Source organism: Poecile atricapillus, chromosome 3 (genome assembly GCF_030490865.1).
Source record: "Poecile atricapillus isolate bPoeAtr1 chromosome 3, bPoeAtr1.hap1, whole genome shotgun sequence".
NCBI lineage: Eukaryota > Metazoa > Chordata > Aves > Passeriformes > Paridae > Poecile > Poecile atricapillus.
Window position 1 is genome coordinate 34,643,658 of NC_081251.1, and position 23,367 is coordinate 34,667,024.

General features: G+C 38.0%; 1 protein-coding gene across 2 annotated transcripts in view; it reads right to left on the reverse strand.

Annotated features, from left to right (window-relative positions):
- Positions 1–23,367, reverse strand: part of ME1 (malic enzyme 1) — a 154,122-nt gene that overhangs the window by 19,493 nt on the left and 111,262 nt on the right. For both annotated transcript variants that reach the window (XM_058835049.1, XM_058835050.1), the window contains exons 7-9: positions 16,694–16,803; positions 6,883–6,980; positions 4,970–5,083 (exon numbers count right to left, since the gene is read on the reverse strand). In XM_058835049.1, the coding sequence (XP_058691032.1) occupies positions 4,970–5,083; positions 6,883–6,980; positions 16,694–16,803 (322 nt within the window). The remainder of the gene's footprint in view (positions 1–4,969; positions 5,084–6,882; positions 6,981–16,693; positions 16,804–23,367) is intronic.

The window sequence follows — 23,367 nt, forward strand, 5'->3', positions numbered from 1 at the left end:
CCAGACATCAGAAAAACTGATGAAGCAAACAAGGATTGCTTAGCTAGGATGTTACATGAGTAAAATAAGGCAGAAACTCTTTGAGTGATTGCGGCACCTTGGAGATACCCAAGGCATTGCATTTCTGCTAAAATGTAAATAATTTTTTTGGCTCTAAGAGTCCCAGCCAGTTGCAGTCAGCCATAAAAGAACTGATCAAGAATAGAAGTGTCAGATTAATTGGCTGTTGATAAAAAGAAAGCTAGAAATAATTAAAAGCTAGCAGAACTGGCAGACAGTGGTATATAAAAGTTAAAACCATTATCAAATTCATATCTAGTATGAAATTGAAACTTTTTAAAAGAGTGATTATTGATAAAAATTTAAAAAAAATCAGTAACAGTCTGGATGGGATTCAGGTTGATATATTTCATTGTGAGCTCCGAAAATTCTTTCACTTGTTCCATGAGTCTGGCACTGAAATTCTGGTATCATTGCCACATGTCCTCCTTCATTCTTCTCTAAGCAAGGACTGAACAATGTATGTACCCAGCTTTGACCAAACCACAAACTTTAATTAGGGTCATATCTAATGCCAGTTAATTGGCTGTGAGAATCTTTAGCAAATAAGATTGCCAGGGATAATGAAATGGGGAAAAGAGGATGAAAAATGAAATCCTTTTATGTGATTATCTACAGGTTTACCTGGTTACCTCCATTATAATTAATCAGGACCACAGAAATTGTTATATTTTTGGGATCTATTTCAGTCTTCCTCTGATACTAGAAGATCAATATTCTGAGGCCTTCAGCCACCAGAACTCAGTGAATATTCTTGTGCTTGTCATATAGGGTTTAAGATCACAAATTGAATGGATATTTAAAATACAAATCACTCAACTAGCCACAAGTATTACTGTGCTGAACTAGAAAGAATAGAGTGCAAAACTGTCAAAAGAAACATTTATCCATGGTGACTTAATCTTTAAAATTAAGGATGACATTCATCCCTCTGCAAAGGAACAACTTTTGTGCACTAGATATTATTTGGTGTACAAAAATGTAATGCTACCTTGCGAATTACAGAAAAGCTTCACTGCAAGAGAAGCATGTTTGGCAGCCCAGGAACATTCCCTGTCCATCCTCAGCACAGGAGCAGCCATCTTTGGCAGAGGGTGGGGGGAAGTTTCTGCTAAGTCCATTTAAATATTAAAAAACCCTTATTAACTGTATCACATTCGTAAGAAGTTCCAAGAACCCTCTTGCTATCACCCTACCCTGTTCTTGGTATTGCATTAGAAAACAAAACAAAATACAATAAAAGCCTTTGCAGCACACTACTGAAATGCTCAGACAATGGTGAACCTTCTGAACATCCTCACATTCTGCCTCCTCTCAACTAGTTGACACAAAAGAATTGACTGTCTTTAAAGTTCATGGACTAAGACTTGGCTACTAATACAGCTAAACATGACACTATGGCAGCTTTAAAGAAGACACAAAACATGTTCACCACACATCACATTTATGCAATATGTGGGATTAACAGAAAAAAAGTATGGGAACACTGAGAATAACAGAATGGAACGTGGGAACATTACCCACCAATGTGTTTATATAGGTAAATTCATCAGACAGACTGTGTGATATTTCAGAACTAAAGATGAGGCCCAACTGATTATATATAACCCTCAAGTACATAAGAGTGCAAAACCAACTTTAAAGTGTCTCTTAATTAAGCATTAACATTTCCATTTAAATACACATGGGATACTTAAGACATTAAGTTTCAAAAAGTCACACAGTTTAAGCAGCAAAATTCTAATGATATTATGATGCGCAAAACTTCCTCACCCACCTTTGGAAAACAGTTTCAAAAGGTAAAAACATTCTGAAGAAACTTTAAAAGACCAAACAACAACCCCAAACTGGTATCTACAACACTGTAAATTCTCTAGTAGAAAATATAGAACACAACTATGGGCAGTATAACAAACACAGCCTCCATCACCATCTCTTTCACCACAACATAGCAGGAAAGTTGGTCATCAGGCTTGGTTTAATGAAAACAGATGGTTCCCATGGGGGGAAAATAAAATTAACAGGAGAATGAAAACACAGCTGCACTTGAACTAAAATTAAAAAGCCACAAAGGAAAAATTCAGCAACAAAAACCTGATAAGTGACTTCGTGGCAGCTTTTGAGGGTGGGGGAAGAAGAAAAAGGTGGAAACTGCAGCCATGTCAACAACAGTTCCCAGGTTATTTTTCTTTGGATAGAACTGGTTGAAATTCTAAGGAATGCAGATGAAAAGGAGCAACGATGTTTAAATCTATAGCATCATATTCAAAATTAATGATCAAAGGCCAGGATAGAATATAAATGATGTAAAAATTAGTTTTGTTGGACAAAGTAACTGCTGAGTCTTCAGCAATTTTGTTATTTCTCATACTACTAAAACAACCGATCAGAATATTTCTAGTACTAAAAAGGTCTCCCTGCTTCACAAAAAATTCTTTTGATCATGCAGGTTTTGGTGAGGCAAATTTTAAGGGACATTTATTGATCAGGTTTCCACTGATACATGTCCTTAGTAGGAAGAAATAAGTGTCAGTTTAGTTTATGCAAAAATTGATTAACTAGTGATCTGTGCTTTGATTTTGGTAATTCTTATCTCTGCAATAATGAAAGGAATTTTAATAATAAAGTTCTTCTGATTTTACCTTGATCTCATAAATCTTCCTCATTTTACTTCTCTTATCTCATTTGTAAGAGTTTGGAAAGTTTTTCAAGCTTTGCAGCATTTTTCTGCAATCAGCTAAAGCCAAAATAATTTCCTAAGTGGACCTAAATCACAGCATTCTCTATCAGGCCACAAAAAGGAATCAGGAATAATTTCATTATTTACTCATTGTACACATAACTTCCCAGCAATTAAATCTCAAGCCTCCTGAGGCTTACATTGTATTTACTTTCTTAGGAGGGAGGGTATTTTGCCCTTTTTTTTTTTTTTCCCCTTAACTTTTCAGGGGGAACATTTTGCTACAGAAGAAAGCCAAGAGAGGACTCCTAGACCAAGGACATGTTTCCTTATGTGCAGCCCAGGCCTTGCACTGACAGACGTCCCTCAAACACAACAGCAAGCACCCACCCATTCTCAAGCCCCTCAGGACAGACATATGGGAAAACTGGTGCTGCCAGGTCTTCCAGGAACACAAGTAATGACCTGAAATATGCACTGTCGGTTCCTGCTGCTTGCATCAACATCTGGCCACAAATTCTGCCCTAATCTACCTCAGACAGCTGTTATGTCTGGCAATCACAAACAGTTCACAAATACACTCCAAGCAGGACACGAAATTCAGTGGACTGCTTTTTTGGACAAAACCCAAATTAAAGTTCCACCAAGAAGAATAAGCAGAGGAAAGGAACATTGAGGCTGTGTGAAACACTGATTGGTTTTGGCACTGCTTGAGAGCGCAGAAGCTCGAAGGTGGTGAGGAAAGAGTGCAGTCACTGAGTCACTAAAAATTTAGAACCTATTAAAGGAATGAGTCTCTGGGCACCAAGAGCAACAACAGAGATTCTCAGCTGACTGACAAGACAAGCAGCGAGAGGTGCAAAGAGACTGGGACAAGAAACCAGGGAGCAAGAAGAAAGGCTGGTTAACCATCTTGGCTGGATGGCCATGCAGCAGAGACCACTTTTACTGCTTCAGGGCTGTGAAATTCCTACACTTCTGCACCTGTTAGTTTGTTTCCTTAATCACCAGGAGGTGATTTTAATTCAATTGTACAATTTGATATGCCCAGTTTCCATGGTGAAAGAAATGGTGCAACCCAATTCCTCTCAGGCAACCTCAAGGTTTCAGCAGCTACACACAATACACAGGCCTTCAGTCATTTATGTTTGGACATAATACCACTTCAAAATTATTAGATGAAAACCAAAAGGATTAAAAATACTCATTAAACAAACAAAAAAAAAGCACCAGAGGAAGAAAAATATCTGTGTCCTAGATACCTGCATTCTTCTGTATCTGATCAGGCTTCTTTTGTGCCTTCTAGCAAGGGATGACCGAGATGACCTTGGTAATATTTGCCCTTCTCAATGTCTATGATTGTACTATTTTCCCTTTGACAGTATGACTGAAATGTGCTGTGATGCTGTTCAATAAGCCAGCAGACACTGCCTGCAGAATGCATCCTCCTGATGCACAGTTGTGTGAAACACAAAAGACCTTTAATGTCAGGCAGCCAAAGAACACTGCGAAGTATGGTACCAACAAAGATGACCACAAATACTGCAAACTGACCAGCAAGGTAAAAAGGCAAAGGCAACTGGCCTCTCATCCATTTAATTTAAGTAGCTCACAAACTATTAAATATATAACCACCTTTTAAAACATACCAGTTTCTTTATTCTGGCACATGGAATTCATATGTTTCTTTATTTTGGCACATGGAAGGAATGAGGTAAGGGTGACTGATGAAGTCTCTCAGCAGCTTCAAATTCTGACCAGTGTTGATAGCACTGCAGACCACAACATCTGCAACATGAGCTGTATCACTGTGCAGAGAAGCTTTTTGTTGCAATACATCTCAGTTCTTGCAAAAGGATGACTTGCCTGACATCCTAGTAATGTGTCAATCTTTGTCCAAGACTGTGCTAACAAATAATAGTCACATTTAGATGGGAAATATTAAACCTCAAAGCTGAACATTTCTTTTCTTACACGTTTCTTGAACTGCTGAAAAATCTTCTTCATTATGTGCTCATCCCTAATAGAAACAGAACACGAACTCCAAGCATAATCATGCCCCCGCCATGGCAGTCTGTCATTAATTTAATAAACTTTAGAAAATAAGAACAACTCGCTATGCCAAGAGAGATATTCTTGCAGTTGCTTTAACAAGGAATATGTTCTTGTCTTTATCTACAGAATGCAAATAGTATCGTCATATTTAAAGTAATGACAAAATTATATTACCTTTACAACTAATCCCTTCGAGTCAACCAACCATATTCTTTTGGTAGCTGCATCTTTGGATAGCCCTTCTTTTTCCATAGCCATAACAACAAGGTTTGCTATCCCCAGTGCAGCCTGAAGGAAAAAGAAGAAAAGTAGAATACAGAACAAGAAATGAAACCAATCCCCTGCTCACATGTCTTACTTACCCACTATTTTATGCAAGTTTTCTTATTTAGTAAACAATAAAACTGAATGATTATTTTATCCTTAAATAAACCTAACGAACTGTTGCTACGATTTGGTAATTAAAAACCGTAACACAGAAGAATAGCATAGATAAATATCAAATAATATAGAAAATTCATAGTATAGATAAATCTTCAGATGGCTCTAAGAGGGTGGAGAGCACAATAAATGTTGAGGCTGGAAACTAGAAAATGCTAGAAGTAACATTTATTCCACATAATGACACTTCCAGCCCTGGAAGTGTTCAAGGCCAGGTTGGGGCTCTCAGCAACCTGGTGTAATGGAAGGCTCCCTGCCCATGACAGCAGGGGTTGAGGTAGATGGTTTTTAAGGCCCTTCCAGTCCAAACCATTTTATCATTCTATGATATTCATCTCAGAATGGAAATATTTTTTTGTCTTTGAAATTTTGTAATTTAAGCTAAAGGAAATAACAGTCTGCATGCCAGAAAGTAAAACACAAGAGCTTTTGCTCTTATCTTTCTCTAAGATGTCCATCAGAAAGGTAAGCCTCCTTTTACCTACCATTCATGTGTTTTGTAACTCTAGACTTGGCTGTGCTCCCAGTCAAAGCAGGGGAAAGAAAAACTTATGTATCAATCTTTTGCTGAAATGTGTTTCATTCTTACTGGATTTTATAATATTTCATCCAACAGATTAAAGGTCATACAGGCAGAGATTGAAAACCAGGCAATAAAACAAGCCAACAGACTGCTCAGTATTTCTGATTAGAGACCCGTATATGTATTTTTTGGCGTTGGTTCTGTTTCTTGTTCTTTATCACCGATTTTCACGGAGAACCAAGTGAGGTTTCCCTTTTTTCTTTGTTAAGAAAGAAGTAGTTTTTTTAAAAAACTGCTCCTGCACCAGGGGTGATAGCTACTATTACCTCTTTGCAGCAACAGCCACACTAAAATTATTGACAAAAAAATAAACATTAGACCATAAATTCATCTGCTTGCTGAACATGGAACAAAACCAGGGGAAGGAACTCCAGAGAGATGGATAGTCTTGACACAGTAAGGTGGTGACATGGCAGATATGGATATAAGCCATTTTGAAAACTGCAGACATAGCACCAAATATTTAATGAAATTAAAGAAGCCAGCATGGGGTTGTAGGCTTTAGAAAAGAGATGACAAGCCACACTGTAGATAAGCACAGTCTGCACTTGTGTGTCAGCAGCTTAGAAATTAATACCGAAAAATTAGTATAAAAAAATAGTGTGCATAAAGGTCTTCAGAAATGGATGACCTTAATATGCAGAATACTGAAAAAATATATTCAATGACAAAAAAAAAAATCAAAGGGGCACTTCTTACTAAATAATGCTGATTTGGGTAAATACATTACATTTACTTCCTCCACTGAATTTCCTCATCTTCCAAAAAATGTTTTGCTTGGTTATATTGAGAGCAGTTCAATAATATACAGCAGAAGAGCTAAAACTTGAAGTTCTAGAAAGAGAACAGATCTCAAAAAAATGTCTTATGAAAAATAAGAGGATTCACCAGATGATCAGAGATTTTTCTGTGAATTTACATTTGAACTAAGAAACAACTTTCAGCAGGTGTCAGTAATTATTCTACCCATTTAGTCTTCCTGTTCATTTGACACATATTAACTCAATTAAATATTAATAAAAGTCATCATAGTACAATTTTCCCCATGTATAAAAATACCTACCTCTCCAGCTCCCTGGAACAACACTGTGTGATCTGATAATCTGTTCTTGGTGATGCGCAGAGCTGCAAGAAGACCTGCAACAGCAACAGATGCAGTCCCTGAAACAGAAAAAAAAAAAAAAAAAAAATATATATATATGGTTATTCTCAAAACAATTACAAAACTTTACATTTTAAATAATACCACAGCATCTTTTGGCTAAAAGATACAGTTAGTGAGGGTAGTTACAAATAGTTGAGTGGAGTTAGAGTTTGCTCTACTTCATTCTTACAAAAGTTAAATGTGAGAATATCATCAGAGTAACATTAAATAAAATACAATAGATTGATTCTATGGATGGGTATAATGGCTAGGCCATTCAAACTCTTGTAAAATCTTCTAGTCATTATCTTTTTTAGAACAAAGGGTGTGAGAATCCAGAAAGAAGTATTTTTAAGAAATCCAGATAATGAAAATTAAGTTACTGGTTTAATTCTTTCAATAGATACACTTCAAGTACAGTAAAATACAAGGCTAAGATAAAACTTCATTTCTCACGGGGAGGTTGTCAGAGTATAATATCAAACTGAACATTTACAGAGAAGCTAAACTAGCTGAAGGAATAAGGCCAGCTTATTTAAGACTTCAGTCCTCTGTGAGAGGGGTTTCAGTTTACTAACTTCTAAAACATTGGAGGTACCTTTTGAATCTATCTTTGAGTTATGCCACACAGGGAAAAAGGCTAACATTTAGTTTTATGATTCTTTCTTCTCCAAATCAGAACCCAGAGAACAAGACACCTGTCTCTCTTTGAATGGAGAAATTTTGGTCCTCACTGTGAGAAACAGCTATTAATAAAAAGTAGAGCTAAAAAGAATTCAAGCAGGCATCTAACTCAAACTTGTTCACAGTGTCAGGATAAATCTAATCTCTTTGACTGAAGTCATATCTTTATCTAACTTCTCCTTAAGGTCTTCCTTCAAATACTTTTATATCTCCTCAGCAAACTATTCCAGTGCTTAACTATACTTTAGGCTGAAAAATTCAAAGCTAAATGTTTCTTTTCTTCTTCTCTTTCTATTTTGGCCTCTTACCTACTACTGGAAAGCCTGTTATTTTGCAAAAATAATTTATTACATTTGAAGACTAATGGTGTTGCAATTAGCTTTTCTTATCTGGAACAATCCCAATTCATCCACTCTTTCAGAAAGCTAAGTTTTCTTTACTTGAACTGCTGCACCCAAATCGATACACTGCACTGCCGGTGAATTGTCAGCACTGCTGAGTCAAGCCATCACCCTCTGCCATGCTCAAGAAGATTGCATTTAGTCACCAGGACCTCATATGTGGCTCTTTTGACCCAAAGACTGAAGGTGACTCTATCTCCCCAACAAAGCCTACTGGAAGGGGAAGACTTTTTTTTCATGTGTTTGTGACTTCATGCAACAAGTTTGCATTTTTCACAAATTATTATCATCACTAAAGCAGAAGGTGAGCCAAATTAAAAAAAACCAAACAGACTCTATTCCTGCAAGAAACTTGGATCCAGTAAAGACATCACATGGATGGGAATGTAGCAGTGAGGTAGATAACACCTCCAGCAAAGTTATGTTTTTAGAGGAGATTCTGAAGAACCAATTGCAGACAGCACTGATTTCTTCAGGACTGAAAAATCTGTCCAGATATGAACAACTAGGTACTGAAAGTTAAAACATGGGTTTCAACAGTCTTTGAAGATTTTTAATGCCTATCTGATTCAGAGAGAGCTGGACCACAGGGAGATGAACACAGGCCCTGCAATATCCAGTTCCAGGAACAAAAATTGAATTCTTCCCTCTCTGGGCAGCAGCTGTCACTGACTGACTCAAGGAAATCAAAGATGAGGCCATAAATTATTTTGAGAAGCCTGCAATAACTTGCAAGGAGAAGGTCTGCTGGCTCCTACAAGTCTGTTCCTGATCACCACTGCCATATCTGCAGTTGCCTGCAAGCCACGCAGCTGTGGGGAGAATTCACATTGCTACTGATTTTTCCTTCATAAAAAAGAGTGAAATGGGTATGACCAGCCTGACAAAAGCACTTGGCTCAGAATCTGAGTATTGGACAGTCGCCCTCAACATGCAGGTCCCCTAAATTTGCTATTCACAAGTCTATTTTCTCAGAAACAAGGTTAATTTTAAAGCTGAGACAGCAGTAATTCCCACATTAAACTCTATGAGATGCTCAAAACAGGCATTCATACTGCAGGCACACAGACCATTGATTTTCAAATGTATGTAGCTAAAACTACAGCACCTAAAAGAACAGAAGTAGTAAGAAGCCTGGTACTGGGTAAACCTTTTCTTTAATGATATCATTTGGGTGTTGAAGGCAGGGCTTGAATCTGTGGTTTGTAGGTAGGACCATCTGAGTTTCAAGAATGGTTACCTTTTCAAAAAGAAAAGGTAAAGCTTAATAAAATTTAAGAACACATTTTAAAGTTAGAAAGTCACTTTCTAAATCCACTTAAAATAACATGTGTCTTCAGAATTAAGTTTGTTTCATGCTCTTGATTATGACTTCTCACTTCAATCATCAGAAATACAGGACACCTTGTTCTCAGCCCACTTAATGTTTAGACCATACAAATCTGGCATTTTTTACTTCTTTAGTCATTTTTATGACTTGTTCTGTCCCTGATTTCTAAATAAAAAATCTTAAAAATGGTTCCTCTGAGGCATGGTTTTGGGAACAACCATCAGGCTGACACACTTCCACCCCACAGTCTCTAAAAACTAGCTGCTTTCCCAGATGAAATTAAGTCTTCCTCTGGCAAGTGCCAAGCTGGCAAAGACCAAAAACGGCAAAAAAGAGAAGTCAGAGTATGCTCTCAGTTTCCCTTGGTACTCTACCAAACAATCCTCATAACCAGCAAAAAAAAAAAATAAAATCCCACAGTCTCGTTGGATGCCAAATTCTTTCTCCTATTTTATACTACACAGCTGTGCTTGCAGGGGAGGAGGAGGAGGGAGCCTACATAACACAGCTTACTCCTAGGACCATCAGTCTGGTCTCCTGAAAAGAAAGGTGAGCTGGAGCACTGTAAGATCCCTGTTTTCCTTGAAGTTGTGGCCACGACAGCACCCTGCCCCATCAGAGGAGCTCTCAGAGAGCCATGAAAGCTGCTCTTCAAGCTGCTTTGTGTTGACAGAGTCAAAATGAAACACCATAGATTTATAACAAATGGGAATGCTGGGATACCACTTATCTTCATGGCTGATGTGCTGCTGCTAAGCTGGTTAGCTGGAAAACAGACTGTCATTAAGTATTACCTGTCACTACATGATCATCTGCTTTAAGGAAAAATAGAGGACATATGAAACATAAATAAAATCCTGCAGTAAATGTCAATAACATTTTGCATTAAATATTTGCATAGGATGTTAGTGTTACCTGTATACACATTATGAGGGTGATTCAAAACAAGGTTATAATAGCAATAGATAAAAGCTTAAATATGACATTTCTCTCGGACCAGGATTTGCACAGAATTGCTCTAAAAAGAGTGTTTTAAAGTATTCCACACCTATTTTATTCAGCCTTTTGACTCTGAAAGGAAAAATAACCCAGTTTATTAGATTATTGAACCCACTATCACTGCTGCTGGCAGCGGCTGTCATCACTCCTCGTCAGCAGCTTCCCTTATTCCTTCCCACTGAAAGGGGGGCACCAGCAGCCTGAATAGCAGATCTGTTTAACCGGAACTGCTCTGACTAATGCCATGACCTTAAATTTCACCCTGAATACTGGCTTGAGTTTTTGAAACAAATCAAAATGCAATTCACATCCATCTGCCAAGGCAGATGTGAACCACTTCTTGTGGACATCACAAGGGCACAAACAGAATTTTGTCACTTTTCTGACTGTCATCATTGTAGGAAGGAGAGAATCGGATTGGCCAGAGCACAGGTTAAACCCCTTGTGTGCAGGATAAGATAGACATTGTTCAAGGATATGATTTTGAAAACCCATTCTATTGTCCACAGATTTCTAGAAGATTAATCAAAGCAAAATTAACAAAGGGTATTTTCCTAAAGCAGTGTCAACTGCTGCAACACCAAACATTTAATTATAGTTTTATAGGAAGGTAAGTCATGTCTTGTATAAACACAATAGATGTGAAATTTCAAGGTACACTATTCTATACCAAGTCTTTGCTTTCTGTGCAAGACTCTTTAGCCTTTTTAAAGTAAACTGCGAAACTGAGAATGAATGTGTTAAAGAAAATCTACAGCCCTTTGGGGTTGATGCACTATAAATGCTTGGGAGCACAGAATACTTTTTCAGCAGATAAAATTGAACAAAAAAATGGGGGGAAAACCCCAAAACGTGAGGAATAAGAACTCAATTTATATTGGATATCATTTGATTTAAATTAGTAAGAAATGGCTTATTGCACTGAAGCCTTTGTCTGTTATTTAAAGTTTCAAAAAACAAAACTTGTAATCAAGTGTTAGTAGTTCCTTTACTTAATTTTACCTATCTCATTTTAAAAAGCTAGCAAACAATAAGAGGGGAGAACATTTTGCAGCACATCCAAAAACCTGAGGTATTCATTCTGGGCTAAAAGACTAGGAAGTGGTAAAAGTAAAATTCGTATTTCTCAATACACAACATAATAGAAATCACATGTTAACATTGCCAGCCATCCAAATAGCACTTCACAGCATGCCAGGGGAAAAAATCCATTCCCATCTCCTACACTTACAGGGAAAAAGGGGAGTAAAGATCCTATGGAAAAGATGAGATCTCAGCTGCTAGCGAGGCAAATACTACAGCTGTGGGTAGTTCAAAAGGCCCCTCTTTTAAGAGATGGGAGCTCCTTCTTCTTGCCATGAATGGGCTTCTCAAAGCTGCGTGTGCACACTGCCCAGATCTGCAGTGGGCAGTGAAAAAAGAGGAAAGGCTCTAGGCAAGGAGAAATGTAGCCCTTCTAAAACAGCAATCATTTGACATGTTTGGAAGAGGATACAGAGTCCCAGCAGCACAGGATGGCTGAGGCTGGGAGGCCATTTGGTGTGACTCCTTGCTCAAGCAAGCAGGGCCACCTAGAGCTGGCTGCCCCGGAACATGGCGAGAATGGATTTATTTTTTAAACCCATAATGAACAAAAAATGAAACAGAGGAATACTTGTACATACACATGCTTGTGTATACACATGGAAAATTACACAAAAGCTACAGTAGGGGATTTAGTTGAAAGCATACTGATTTCAATATAAATTTACCACTGCATTACAAAGAGGTGATATCGTGAGTATACCATAAGAAAAATACACTTCACATAACCCTACAGAATCAGTCTTTATAGGATTTTTTCAAAATTATTTTATTTTTAAAATTATTTCATTTAAAGAATCTCAGCATGTTTCACTTGAAAGCCAATGTCTCTGAAAGTAACGCACATGTCTACGAAATTTTTCTAGTTTGCATATCTTATCAGAATTTGAGATTTATAGTATAAATATCTGAGCTATTATATGTCATTCCACTGTGCATTTTTCAAAATCTTGGTCAGAGAAAGAACTGGAAGCCCCCGTGCCCATCACAGCCATAACAACAAACCCAAAACCTTCTCTACAATTTGATTTCAAGAACAGAAACTTCCAGGTACCAAATATATAAATTTTTATATTAATGTTAAAAGAATTGAATCTTAAAAAGAACAATGTCTGTGACACAGAAATTCTGATTTCTGAGAATGGCACTGACTTAACATTGAATTGGTCACAGCATAACTTACAGGTATAATTTTCCTAGTTATTCAAATGGCAATCTGCTGAACAATTAATATATGTTTTAAATAAAATCAAAATGTAAAATTAAATAATTATATTATCTGTGGTCTACATTTCTTATTTTAGGTCTCCTTCTTTTCATAAAATGTTGCTGCAATCAAACAGCACAGCTGTTAAAAACTAATGACATCTAAGGTCATGATGGATACTGAAGTTAATTCCAATCCAGTGCAATCCCTCCGTGTAAATATTTTTATTGGCATAAAATACAGGCCCTGTGTTCATCATGGGGGAAAGCATTGCAACTGTGGGCACAGTGAAGAAACAAGAACTGTAACTCCAGTAATACAGAGCAGAGAAACACTTCTTTTATGTAATTGTCTTACACTACAGAAGGACCCACAGAAAACAAATGCACGTCTCTTAAGACATGCAAACACTTAAGCCACTGACTGTGCTCAAGTAGCAGAAACTCTTTCAACAGACTCACCAAAGTCAGAATGGGTGTGGAAGGGGAGCACTTTCCCCCTGGTTTACAAGGGGCAGGAAGGTGTAGCCCAAACCAATCCCACCCACAAGCAGGATTTCAGCACTGCCCTGTACATGGGACTTCTGCTTTATCTTAGAGACTTGTTCAACCTCCCTGCAGCCCAGAAGGGAACTGGTTTGTTTCTTTAAGGAAATTTTCAAACTGTGAATCCCAAGCCGCTTCCTTTGAGGGCGGTCAGGCAGAGAACATATCTCGCCCCAAGAAACAGCTTTGTTTAGCAACACAGGCTCCATGGGTCCATTCCCAGGCAAGAAAAAAAAGTATCATATCTTCTAGAAAATTCCACCCTTTCCTTATGACACCTCCTTTCTAAATATATTGGAGATGAGCAAACTTGACCTAATTCAGGAATTTCTAAATGTTGTGAAGTTGGACATCACAAAATTAATTCATATTTCTCCCATATGGGAAATTATGATCAAACTCCCCTCAGTTTTGGAAAAGGTTCTCTAAGAGTTAGAAACAGATAAAAGTATTTGTTTTAAACCAAAGGCTTTCTCTGATTTTCTTTTCCAATAATCTGTCTCTATTTCAGAGAGAGAAAAAAAACAAACATCAAGCTGATTTGTGATCAGAAAAAAACCAGTCAGGAATCCAAAGGAAAAAGTGAATATTTTCTCCCTTAGGAAACATTGCTATTGTGTTTGTAAGAAGATATTTTGAAAATACAACTATGGAGAGATTATTATAATTTCAGAGAGAAGAAATTCACCACCTATCCGAAAACAAAGATGCTTTTTAAAATGCTAAAGTACAAATAATTTTATTATTCCAATACAGATTTATACCATTTGGTCAGAATCCCGTTCACTTTTGTTCTCAATTCCTTGTGTACAGAGAGTTAATGTAGAAAAAGTTAATAAGCTTTCTCCAAAGCAAAGGATGTGACCATACTGTAGCAGGGATGGAGACTGTTTCCAGAAATTCCTAAATATGCCTGTAGGTGATCCTTAATGATCAATCTTTAGTGGTTTTCCGTGATCATTGTTTTGGAAGACTTTTTCCAAATGTTCTGAAATTGTCAATTAGGGCCTGGTTGATCCCCTGTAAATAGCTGTGAGCTAAGAGAGGGTAACTGCATTTCTCCAAGTCAGTACCTGCAGATGGGTATATGCAGCTTGCCATGTTTTCTTCTACATTTTAGTGTCTGTCAGAAATCAGGATCATATATTAGGGTATTTTTTAGATTTGAGATACTGAAAGGTCCTCACTGCATCACTAAGATATATAGGAATCCTTTCTCTGAATAATATAGAGAAAAAAATCCTCAAGCCTTTCTAGGAAAGATATTAAACATTTCTTTCGATCTTAAAGTAACTTTCTTTTGAAAAATATTATTGCTAGAATAAATTGTGTTTAAAATACCATGTAAGCACTATCTTCAGAAATTATGGCAAATTAGATACAGTGTTATTTTTTTTTGCTTTTATTGGCCTGGCACTCTTGTCAGCTTCACTGCTGTAGAAAATACAATTTGCATACAGAGCAAGCCACTCTTTCAAGTAGCCTGGAAAAAAACCATGCTATTTAAAAACTGAAAATCTCTAAGGATTTATAAAGAAGTTAGTACTATCCATTCTCATTATAGTTGCTAGGAGAAAGTTCCTTCGGGTTTATAAAACTGGAATACAAAGAGGGATAAAAGATCAATGGGCTGTTATTCTATTTCATTTTATTTCAATTTTCCTATATTATAGGGAGAAGATGACATGCTATGAAAAAAAAAAAGTTAAAGGTAACTGCAGGGATATGCTGAAAAATTACAGAGACCAAAAGTAAATGTATCCAATTTCACCTCTTGGGAAGGTACACAAATATTAAGGATGGAGATCACCCAAAAGTCACAGGCATTGTTTGTGAAAATATCAAAGGCCTCACAAGCACAAATCAGATTGCAGGAAAAGAATAAATTAAAAGAATGCACATAGCTGCACTTTTAAGGAAGGCTGATAGCTGCTACAACAGTTCAGACAAGAATCCAAGGGGATACCTTCCAACACTTCTGAACTTCAAGTCACCTCCTTCCAAGGTGCATGCGAGAGAATGAAGTAGGTTGAAAATGCAAATACATAAAAGGCCTTGTCAAATAAGTTTACCCTAGTTGGTACACTTTTGCTGAAAAACTTCCATTTCTCTGAAACCGCATTCTACTTGAGCCTCTTTCTTATTTGGATTAAGGACCTTCATCTGCAAGGAAAGGGAATTCCCTGTAGGAGCTGGGCCTCTAAACAACCAGGGAAACTTCCAGATGATCTTTGGCTTTCTATAATGAAGTGCTGTAGCAATGGGTACACTCAGACCCTTCAGGGTAGGAAGCACCATGCTTCTTACAAAGGGAAATGACATTTTATAATTAGTTTATTTCCCATCTGGGAGGCTGTCCTCCATAATCTGTTCCAGATGCAGAAATAGAACTCAGCCAGGCTTCTAACAGGAACATGGTTCATGTAGCTAGCCAAATCCCTAACACCAGAAAGACAAGGGCTATTTGAATCCACTGCCATGCACTGAAATATGACCTAGGTCCCAAGCACGATCCACTCAATAAGAACTTCCAGAAAACTCCAGCTCCTAATAGTTGGCTTCAAGTGTCACTGAAAACCATGAGAAATGAAGACAGGTTAACTTCTATTTTTGACGTATCACTGCTGAGACCCTCATATACCCAAGGAAACATGAGGGATAAGAGGCAGCTGGATACAGAGGGTTCTCTCTGGGTATCTCTCCTGCAGCTCATCTGACTTCTGCCTCCTCTCAAGGACGGCAACCAGTGCCCTAGAAGAAGTTATACACTTAGTGCCCTTGAGCAAGTTATTTTCCAGTGCTCTTTTCCTGACTGGATACAAGTAGTAGCATACACCCCTTCAGCCCTACATGTCTATCTTCTTGTGAGGGAGGAACAAGATGCCTGTTTAGATTAGCACTGGGGAACCCTCCTTGTTGACATTTCCCATCCTATATATATTTTTCTTTTTCCAGATGCCAGAAATTATTCAGATGGGAAAAAGAGAGTCAAGGGGATCATTTCCCTCTAAAACAGAATGAGACTGTGAGGAAAAATTACATGAATATTTAACTGAGTTGTCAGCTTAAAAACTGAAATACAGTTTGACATTTATCAATCCAGGAGCATGGAAGAATAGTGGAGCAGTTGTACCTGAAATGACAAAAAACCACGAAAGAAAGGTTTGAGCTTTGACATTTGCTCAAAGAAGTCAGTAATTTATATGGGGAAAGCCATTCACATACTAAACTATTAAAAAAACCAACAAAACAACCCAAAGAGTGAGCATCTAAATAAAGCATGAGGTGTAAATGAGAGGTGAAAGGTTAAGAGCAAGCGCAGCTCACCAAAAATCCATGCTGAGGAAACCCAAGGCAAAATGTGACCTGTACATCTACAAATATCACAATAAAGCTGATAGATTTTTTCCCCTCTGGAAATTAGGTCTTATTTTTCTGGCTTGTGGGAACAAAAGTGAAGAGAAGAGAAAAAGTTTCTTACCTTGAATGTCATCATTGAAAGTGCAATACCTGTTACGGTACTTATGCAGGAGGCGGAATGCATTGGCATTAGCAAAATCCTCAAACTGAATGAGGCAGTTCATGCCATATCTAGAAAACCAAGAAATCATGAATTATGTTTAAAAAGTTTCAAAATTATACATTAAAAAGCTAGTAACATTTGTGGTCAGATTTTGAATGCAAGTATAATACGAATCATACTCTCAACATGTTTCTGTTATATTCATTACCTTTATGTTAATACAGATTATTTAGAAGACATAATCATACCACTAATAGTATTTACTCAGTTCTAAGTTATGAATAGAAGATCAGTGGAAAATACCTTTGCCCTCTGCAGACATCTCAACAGAAGTCTCCACTGAGCAATTAACTAGTGAACAAAAAAAGGTCCCTCCCAACACAAACCACTCTACAATTCCATGGCTGTATTTTTATTTTTTATTTTTTTTAAATACGGAAACGCAAAACTCCTGGCACTAGATTTGCATGTCAATACCTAACAATTAAACAATTGCCCTGCTGTGCCAGTAAGGTTAGTCGTAAAATGAAAGTTAATAAGAAGTTAAATGAAATTAATATTACCACTCTAGACCATGGAATGTTTTGGGTTGGGAAGGACCCTAGCGATTTTCTCCTTCCAAATCCCTGCCATGGGCAGGGACACTTCCACTACACCAGGTTGCTGAGAGCTTCATCCAACCTTGCCTTGAACACTTCCAGGGATGGGGCATCCACAGCTTCTCTGAGCAACCTGTTCCAGTGCCTCACCACCCTCAGAGTAAAGAATTTCTTCCCAGTATCCAACCTAATCCTAATCTCAGTCTGAAGCCGTTCCCCCTCCCCCCTGTCCTGTCACTAAATGCTCTTGTAAATATCACCAAGTCCTTATATGCATTTTTAGTAGTACTGTCTCTGGATTCTTTGCATGCCAGTCACATATGGCATTTTCAAGTACTTTCTTACAACAGAAGCAAAAAGAACCAAAGCAATGAAAATATATCTATATGTAACTAAACTACAGAAAGACTGGATTCAAGCTCACAGACATTTGCAAGAGGGCAAGATCTCAACAGCACACATCTTGATTGAGCCAAAGGAGGCTTTCCTTATTTGCTAGCAGCACAAATCCATGAGAGACAGTCAAGCTGTCAATTCATGCTTCATCCAGAAAAGCAATACATACATATAGTGAGCAGTTCAGTGTATATACATTAACTAAGTTTTTCTATAAACCATATATGTGTTTGGCAACCACATTAAGCAAAGCCATCAGTATTTTAAAAAAAGACAAAAATTCCTGTGACTAAACTCATTTCCACAGAAAACACATATTTACAGCTATATTACAATTAGCCAAATCTATGGAGGTTCCACTGGCAGGAATGGTAATCTTTGCTGAAAATAAATACATCTTCAGGTTTGATGGAAAAACCTGGACTTCTTCAGCAGCATAATGACAGGCAACTGTTTAAAAGAAAATTTGGCAAGTCCAGTACTGTAAATCACAACTGAGTTAAAATAAAAAACTAGAGATAATTTCAATAATTAATTTAAATTTATAACCTGATTCAGTTTCTGACATAAATTTCTGTGATTCCATAAGGGTCCAGGAGCTGACAGTTGCATAATAATATGAAACTAATGAGATTATCACTCTGGAATCCTGGAGCTTGGTTATATGTGTTTCTTGGATGTCATTAGGCTGATCTGTTTCTTTATTTTACCATATATAACATTCCATTTTCTCATCTGCATTTTATTTTCTCTGTTTTCATATCCATTACCTTTGTAGACAAAGACCAAAACTCCCTGTGAGTTATAATAAAAGAGTGTCCCTGTAGAAAACAATCATCCTATACTGGGCAGACTATCCATATTAATACTCTGAGCCAGATATCATGGCTGTTTAATTAAAATGGAAAAAATGCAGGCAGTCTAGCTCTGGCCCTCTGAGATTTTGGAGTCATAGCAGAAAAATTTCTAAGCAGCATTCTTATGCATTGCACATGTAACACCTGACATCCAGGTAAAAACCTGAGACTTCAGTGCTGCACACAACCAGCAGTACCGCGTAAGACTTGTGAATTTTCAGGTCTATGTTCTTAAAAAAGTCTAATCAAATCCCATGAGAAGGTACCCATGAGAGAAAAGAAAATTACGCACTGTTTCCCTGCTTGGAGTATTCTTGTTCTCAAAACCACTAACAGATGAGACATACAAATAAGTTAATACAAAAGTTAATATCAGGCATCACAGAAAATCCCTTAGCAATAATGAATTTGCTACAAAGGTGCCACACAGTTCTGGAAGCAATGACCATACCAAAAGAGCCATCAGTTCTTCTTTGACCTCCACATCTTGCTATTTTAATAACTTAAAGCAGAAAGTTGAGCTAAAACCTAAACCAATATTTTCTTTCCTGTATCACTGCAATAACCTTCCACCCTTCTCACACTCTGATAAACAGTTTCAGTTTTAGTGGCTTCTGCACTATAAAAAGTAAGTGCTTGAATCTACCCTTGTGGAAGCAGAACATGTCCTCTCTGTCTGCACCTCATACCCTGCTGTCATTGCAAATTTTTGGCTTGGAACTGTACCTCTTCAGAGGTGAGAAGGGAACACAAACAACTGTGAGATGAGAAGGGAACCAAGCACTTTGGTGCTTGCTCACATGCAGTCATCAAACCCTGCTGTGCCTTTCAAATCACTCAAATTCCAGCAACTGTGGGCCACTACCATTCTGTGAGTCATATTATGCAGACATGCATAATATGATCTCCAATATAAATGAAAAACCTTTAATTTTGAGTATGTCACCAGCAGCAGAGTTCCTGAAGCAAGCAGGCATTTTATTCAGTTACATGCTGTACAAATGGGGGTGAAAGTGCTGATCTGCAGAAAGGCTCTGCAGAGGGATCTGGATAGGTTGAATCCACAGGCAACATTGATATGGTGGTTTTTAGTCATAGCTTGGACTTGATGATCTCAGAGCTCTTTTCCAACCTAACTGATTCTGTGATATGAGTCACAGAAAACATTTCATGTCTTATGGCCTGCTCAAAACAGAGCCAACAGCTCTCCTGCTATCACTGCTTTTGACCCAGAGCTACACAGGGGATAACTGGGGAAATGGAGGAATATGTAACCAACGTGAATGTTCATACTGAAAAGTGGTAAAAATAAATGTAAGGAAGAGCGTATCCAGTGGGCACCAACTGTCTTAACCAGAAGAAATTATGAGATCTAGTCCTATGCTGTCAAAACTAAAAAATCTGGTAGACATTCCTCCTCAGTGTGCAACCATAATAAATGCACTAATGAATTCTTGAGTGTTTTCGTACTCTGGAAAACACTTCTCTGATAGCAATAGCTTGGCTTGAGTCCTGCCTAGGACTGATGGATTTTTGTAGGCAAGTGTTTTGTAGCTGTGAATTCCTCTCTTCCGCCTGTTAAGGATGTGTCACTGCAGTAGCTGATTAAACAAATATAAATTGTCCCTAGAAAGTGATAATCCAGATCACTGTTTCCCCTTGTAAATCCTGTTTTGTCACCCATGCCTTTCTGTGTACTTGGATTTTAGGTTCCTGCTCCAAGTCACACAGGCAGTTTGAATCAGGATCCAACTGGAAAGAAGTTCAAAGCCGTATTTCCTTTGTTTTGTTATGAAGAAAAAATGCAGACCAGAGGTGGCAAGCATGCAACATCATATTTGTCATCAAGTATGGGAGGTAAATGCTGGACAATGGATTAAAATGAAACATCCCACTGAATAACATGTGGTTGCCAGAAAACAATGTCTCCAACACTTCTCCCAATTTACAATATATTTTTTGTGACAGTCTTAGCTAAGTTTTCACCATTTATAAGTAAATTTATATCCATGACAACAATGTTAATGTTCCAAATAATTCTACAGAGTATATCCTAACGTAACAGGCAGGAGAAAAATGTCCACAGCTCTATAACCATCCCAAATATACAGTACAAGTATTTTAGCAACTAAATGCTCTTAAGACCTCAACAGAGAAAACCCTCAAGAATCTGGCTTTTGGTGACAGTGGGAACTATAAAAGTTTGGGCATCATTTTGAATTCAAACCATATGACCAGTAAAATCCATGCTTATTTCTACAGCTAAGAAGCTTTTCTGGATGTATATTTGGATAATTTGTTCTTACTGCCAGCCATTGTTTTGGAAACCTTCCTAAAGAACAAGTGCTTTTTAGGTTTTCAGACCTTCCAAACTCCTATTTGACTTTTTTTTTTTTTTGTTCATACATGCCTGGAACTGAAAAACCTTTAGAAACCATCAGAATTGGTTGCTGCCACCCATTCCTAAGAAGGAACAAACCAAAATGATAGCAACACTGGCACTGTGTTCCTTGCCTTGTGCGTCATGCAGCTGCCCTTCCAGCCAGAACCATTTATAGTGCACCAGGACAATGTGGAAATTATCTCCTTCCTCCCTGCCCCAAATGCTGTAAGCTTGCTCATTACCATATATCCCACTGTTCAAAACAGATTTAAAGCATAAAGAACACTGCTACAAACTCCTCTGTGCCAGGACTTTGTCTGGATGCCTTCCCGCCCTCCCTCCCAACACCTCTTAGGACCTGGGTACCTTCTCCTCCTCCTCTCCTCTGAGCTATCTTTAACTTCATTTCACAAGGCAATTAAACTGCTGCAATGAGGTCATACATCCATCCCAGCACCTCTTCCACTGCAATTGTAACCCGCTGCTCAAATTCTGTGCAATTTGAATGAGGGGGTTAGAGTCTTGCACAATAAATGCTACATATATATTCTGTGCAAAAGGTGGGCCAGATGAGATACCCTCCAGCAAGCACCCCAGCCCCTCTGCAGCAGATGGTACTACTCATGCTGTCTCTCCAACAGCCTGATGTGATACAGCTGCATGGACAAAAATCTGTCCAAGGTGCACTGAGCTCTAGCCAGTTCTACAATGCAAATACCTTCTCAGAAGAGGTATCATTAAATGACAAATAACTTTCTCTGTCCTGAATTGGACCAGCAAGCCAGACAGGACATTCTTCACAGGAAGAGATTTTCTAAAGAACTTAATAGAAACCGTCAGCATCTCTGCTTTCTGCATGAAGGACTGCTTAAAATTCCTTTTTTATTCCCCTGTAGGCAACCACTGGTTTTACTTTAGCTACAGAAAACACGTACTTTCATAGGACTATTTTTCAAAGCCATTTTCTGTTTCCAAACCAATCCTTTCCTCAATGAGCTCAGTCCATATCCAAAGTAGGCATGGAGATGTGGGAGATGGAAGCATTTAGCACCCACCCTAGTACCAGTAGCATACCCTTTCTGCATTCACGTTCTCTTAATGAAATGAAATTCTACAAAAAGTTTCCATATTACTGTTCACTGGCATTAGCACAGTGCTCTGGCACTGTACCAGTGCTTCTAACACTCTTCTGCTTACTCTTTCCCTGTCCTGAACAGATTTTGTGTTCATTTCCATGGCCTTTCAATCCCAGGAGTAGTGAGGAGAATGGGCTGGAGATGACTCAATCTTCTCCCTTTTCTCCCCCAGCCAACAGCACTGCTACAGGTCTGGACTTCACAGCCTTGGGAATAGAAAGGCTTAGGAACAGAGCACTGCCCATTTAGGAACGTCTTGAGGGTGGTGGTCCTAGATTTTGTTGTTCATAAGCAGAGAAGCAAAACCAGATCCTCTGCCCACAGTCAGGCCCTATACACATAAAGGGCTTCTCTTAAGACAAAAGGTAATTAAATCATAAGCTTTTGTGGTATGCTAACAGAAACACTTGCTACAAGAAAAGGATAGTTGCTGTTTTTAACCTAATTTACCATCAGCCACTTGTGTGGCTGCCTCACAATGTAGCAGGGACTACTCTTTAAATTTAAGTCTTTCCAAGACCATCCTACTGAGACAACAAGTTGACAACAGTTCTAAACACAGCCACTCTAAGTTTTTGTGTATTTTCAAAGTGCAGTTAAAAGATTGATATGGATGCTCACTAGTGAACCTGAGCTAGATTTCTTCTACTTCAATACCTGACTGAATTAACTCCCAAATGTCTTAGGATTGTAATATATAAAGGCTGCAACAGAAGTTACTGCATTGAAATATTTTATTTCTTCTTGTTGCAAAATTATTTGCTTTTTATTTTTGATTTTGATATTTATTGTAAAGTATAGCACACAACAATACTGTCAGGAATTGGGATTGATCGTAACTTAAGACTTTGCCAGTTCACAGGTATACACTTTTGCAACAGAATCAGGGAGGGTAGGGTGAATGAAGTATGAATGGAAATGTGTGCACTACCGGAAGCAGCAGCAAAACAGAACTGAAAACAGTGGCATACACAGATAACAAAGCTGACTGAAGGAAAATTTAAAATGTCTCATTTACATCAATATGAACAGGCCTGAGCTCTGGTAAGGCCACAGCAAAGACACATCTGGGACCAGGACCCTGCACCTTGAAAACAGCAACAATCCCTATCACAGCACATCACCTATGCTACTTCTTTATCCTACGGGCACAGCAGGAAGTCATATTGCAGTCTGAAGAAACTGAACATGAGGACATATAGACACAAAAAATTTATGGAGTCTGAAGTAAGAAATAACCTGAGGCAAAATAAGCATGCCA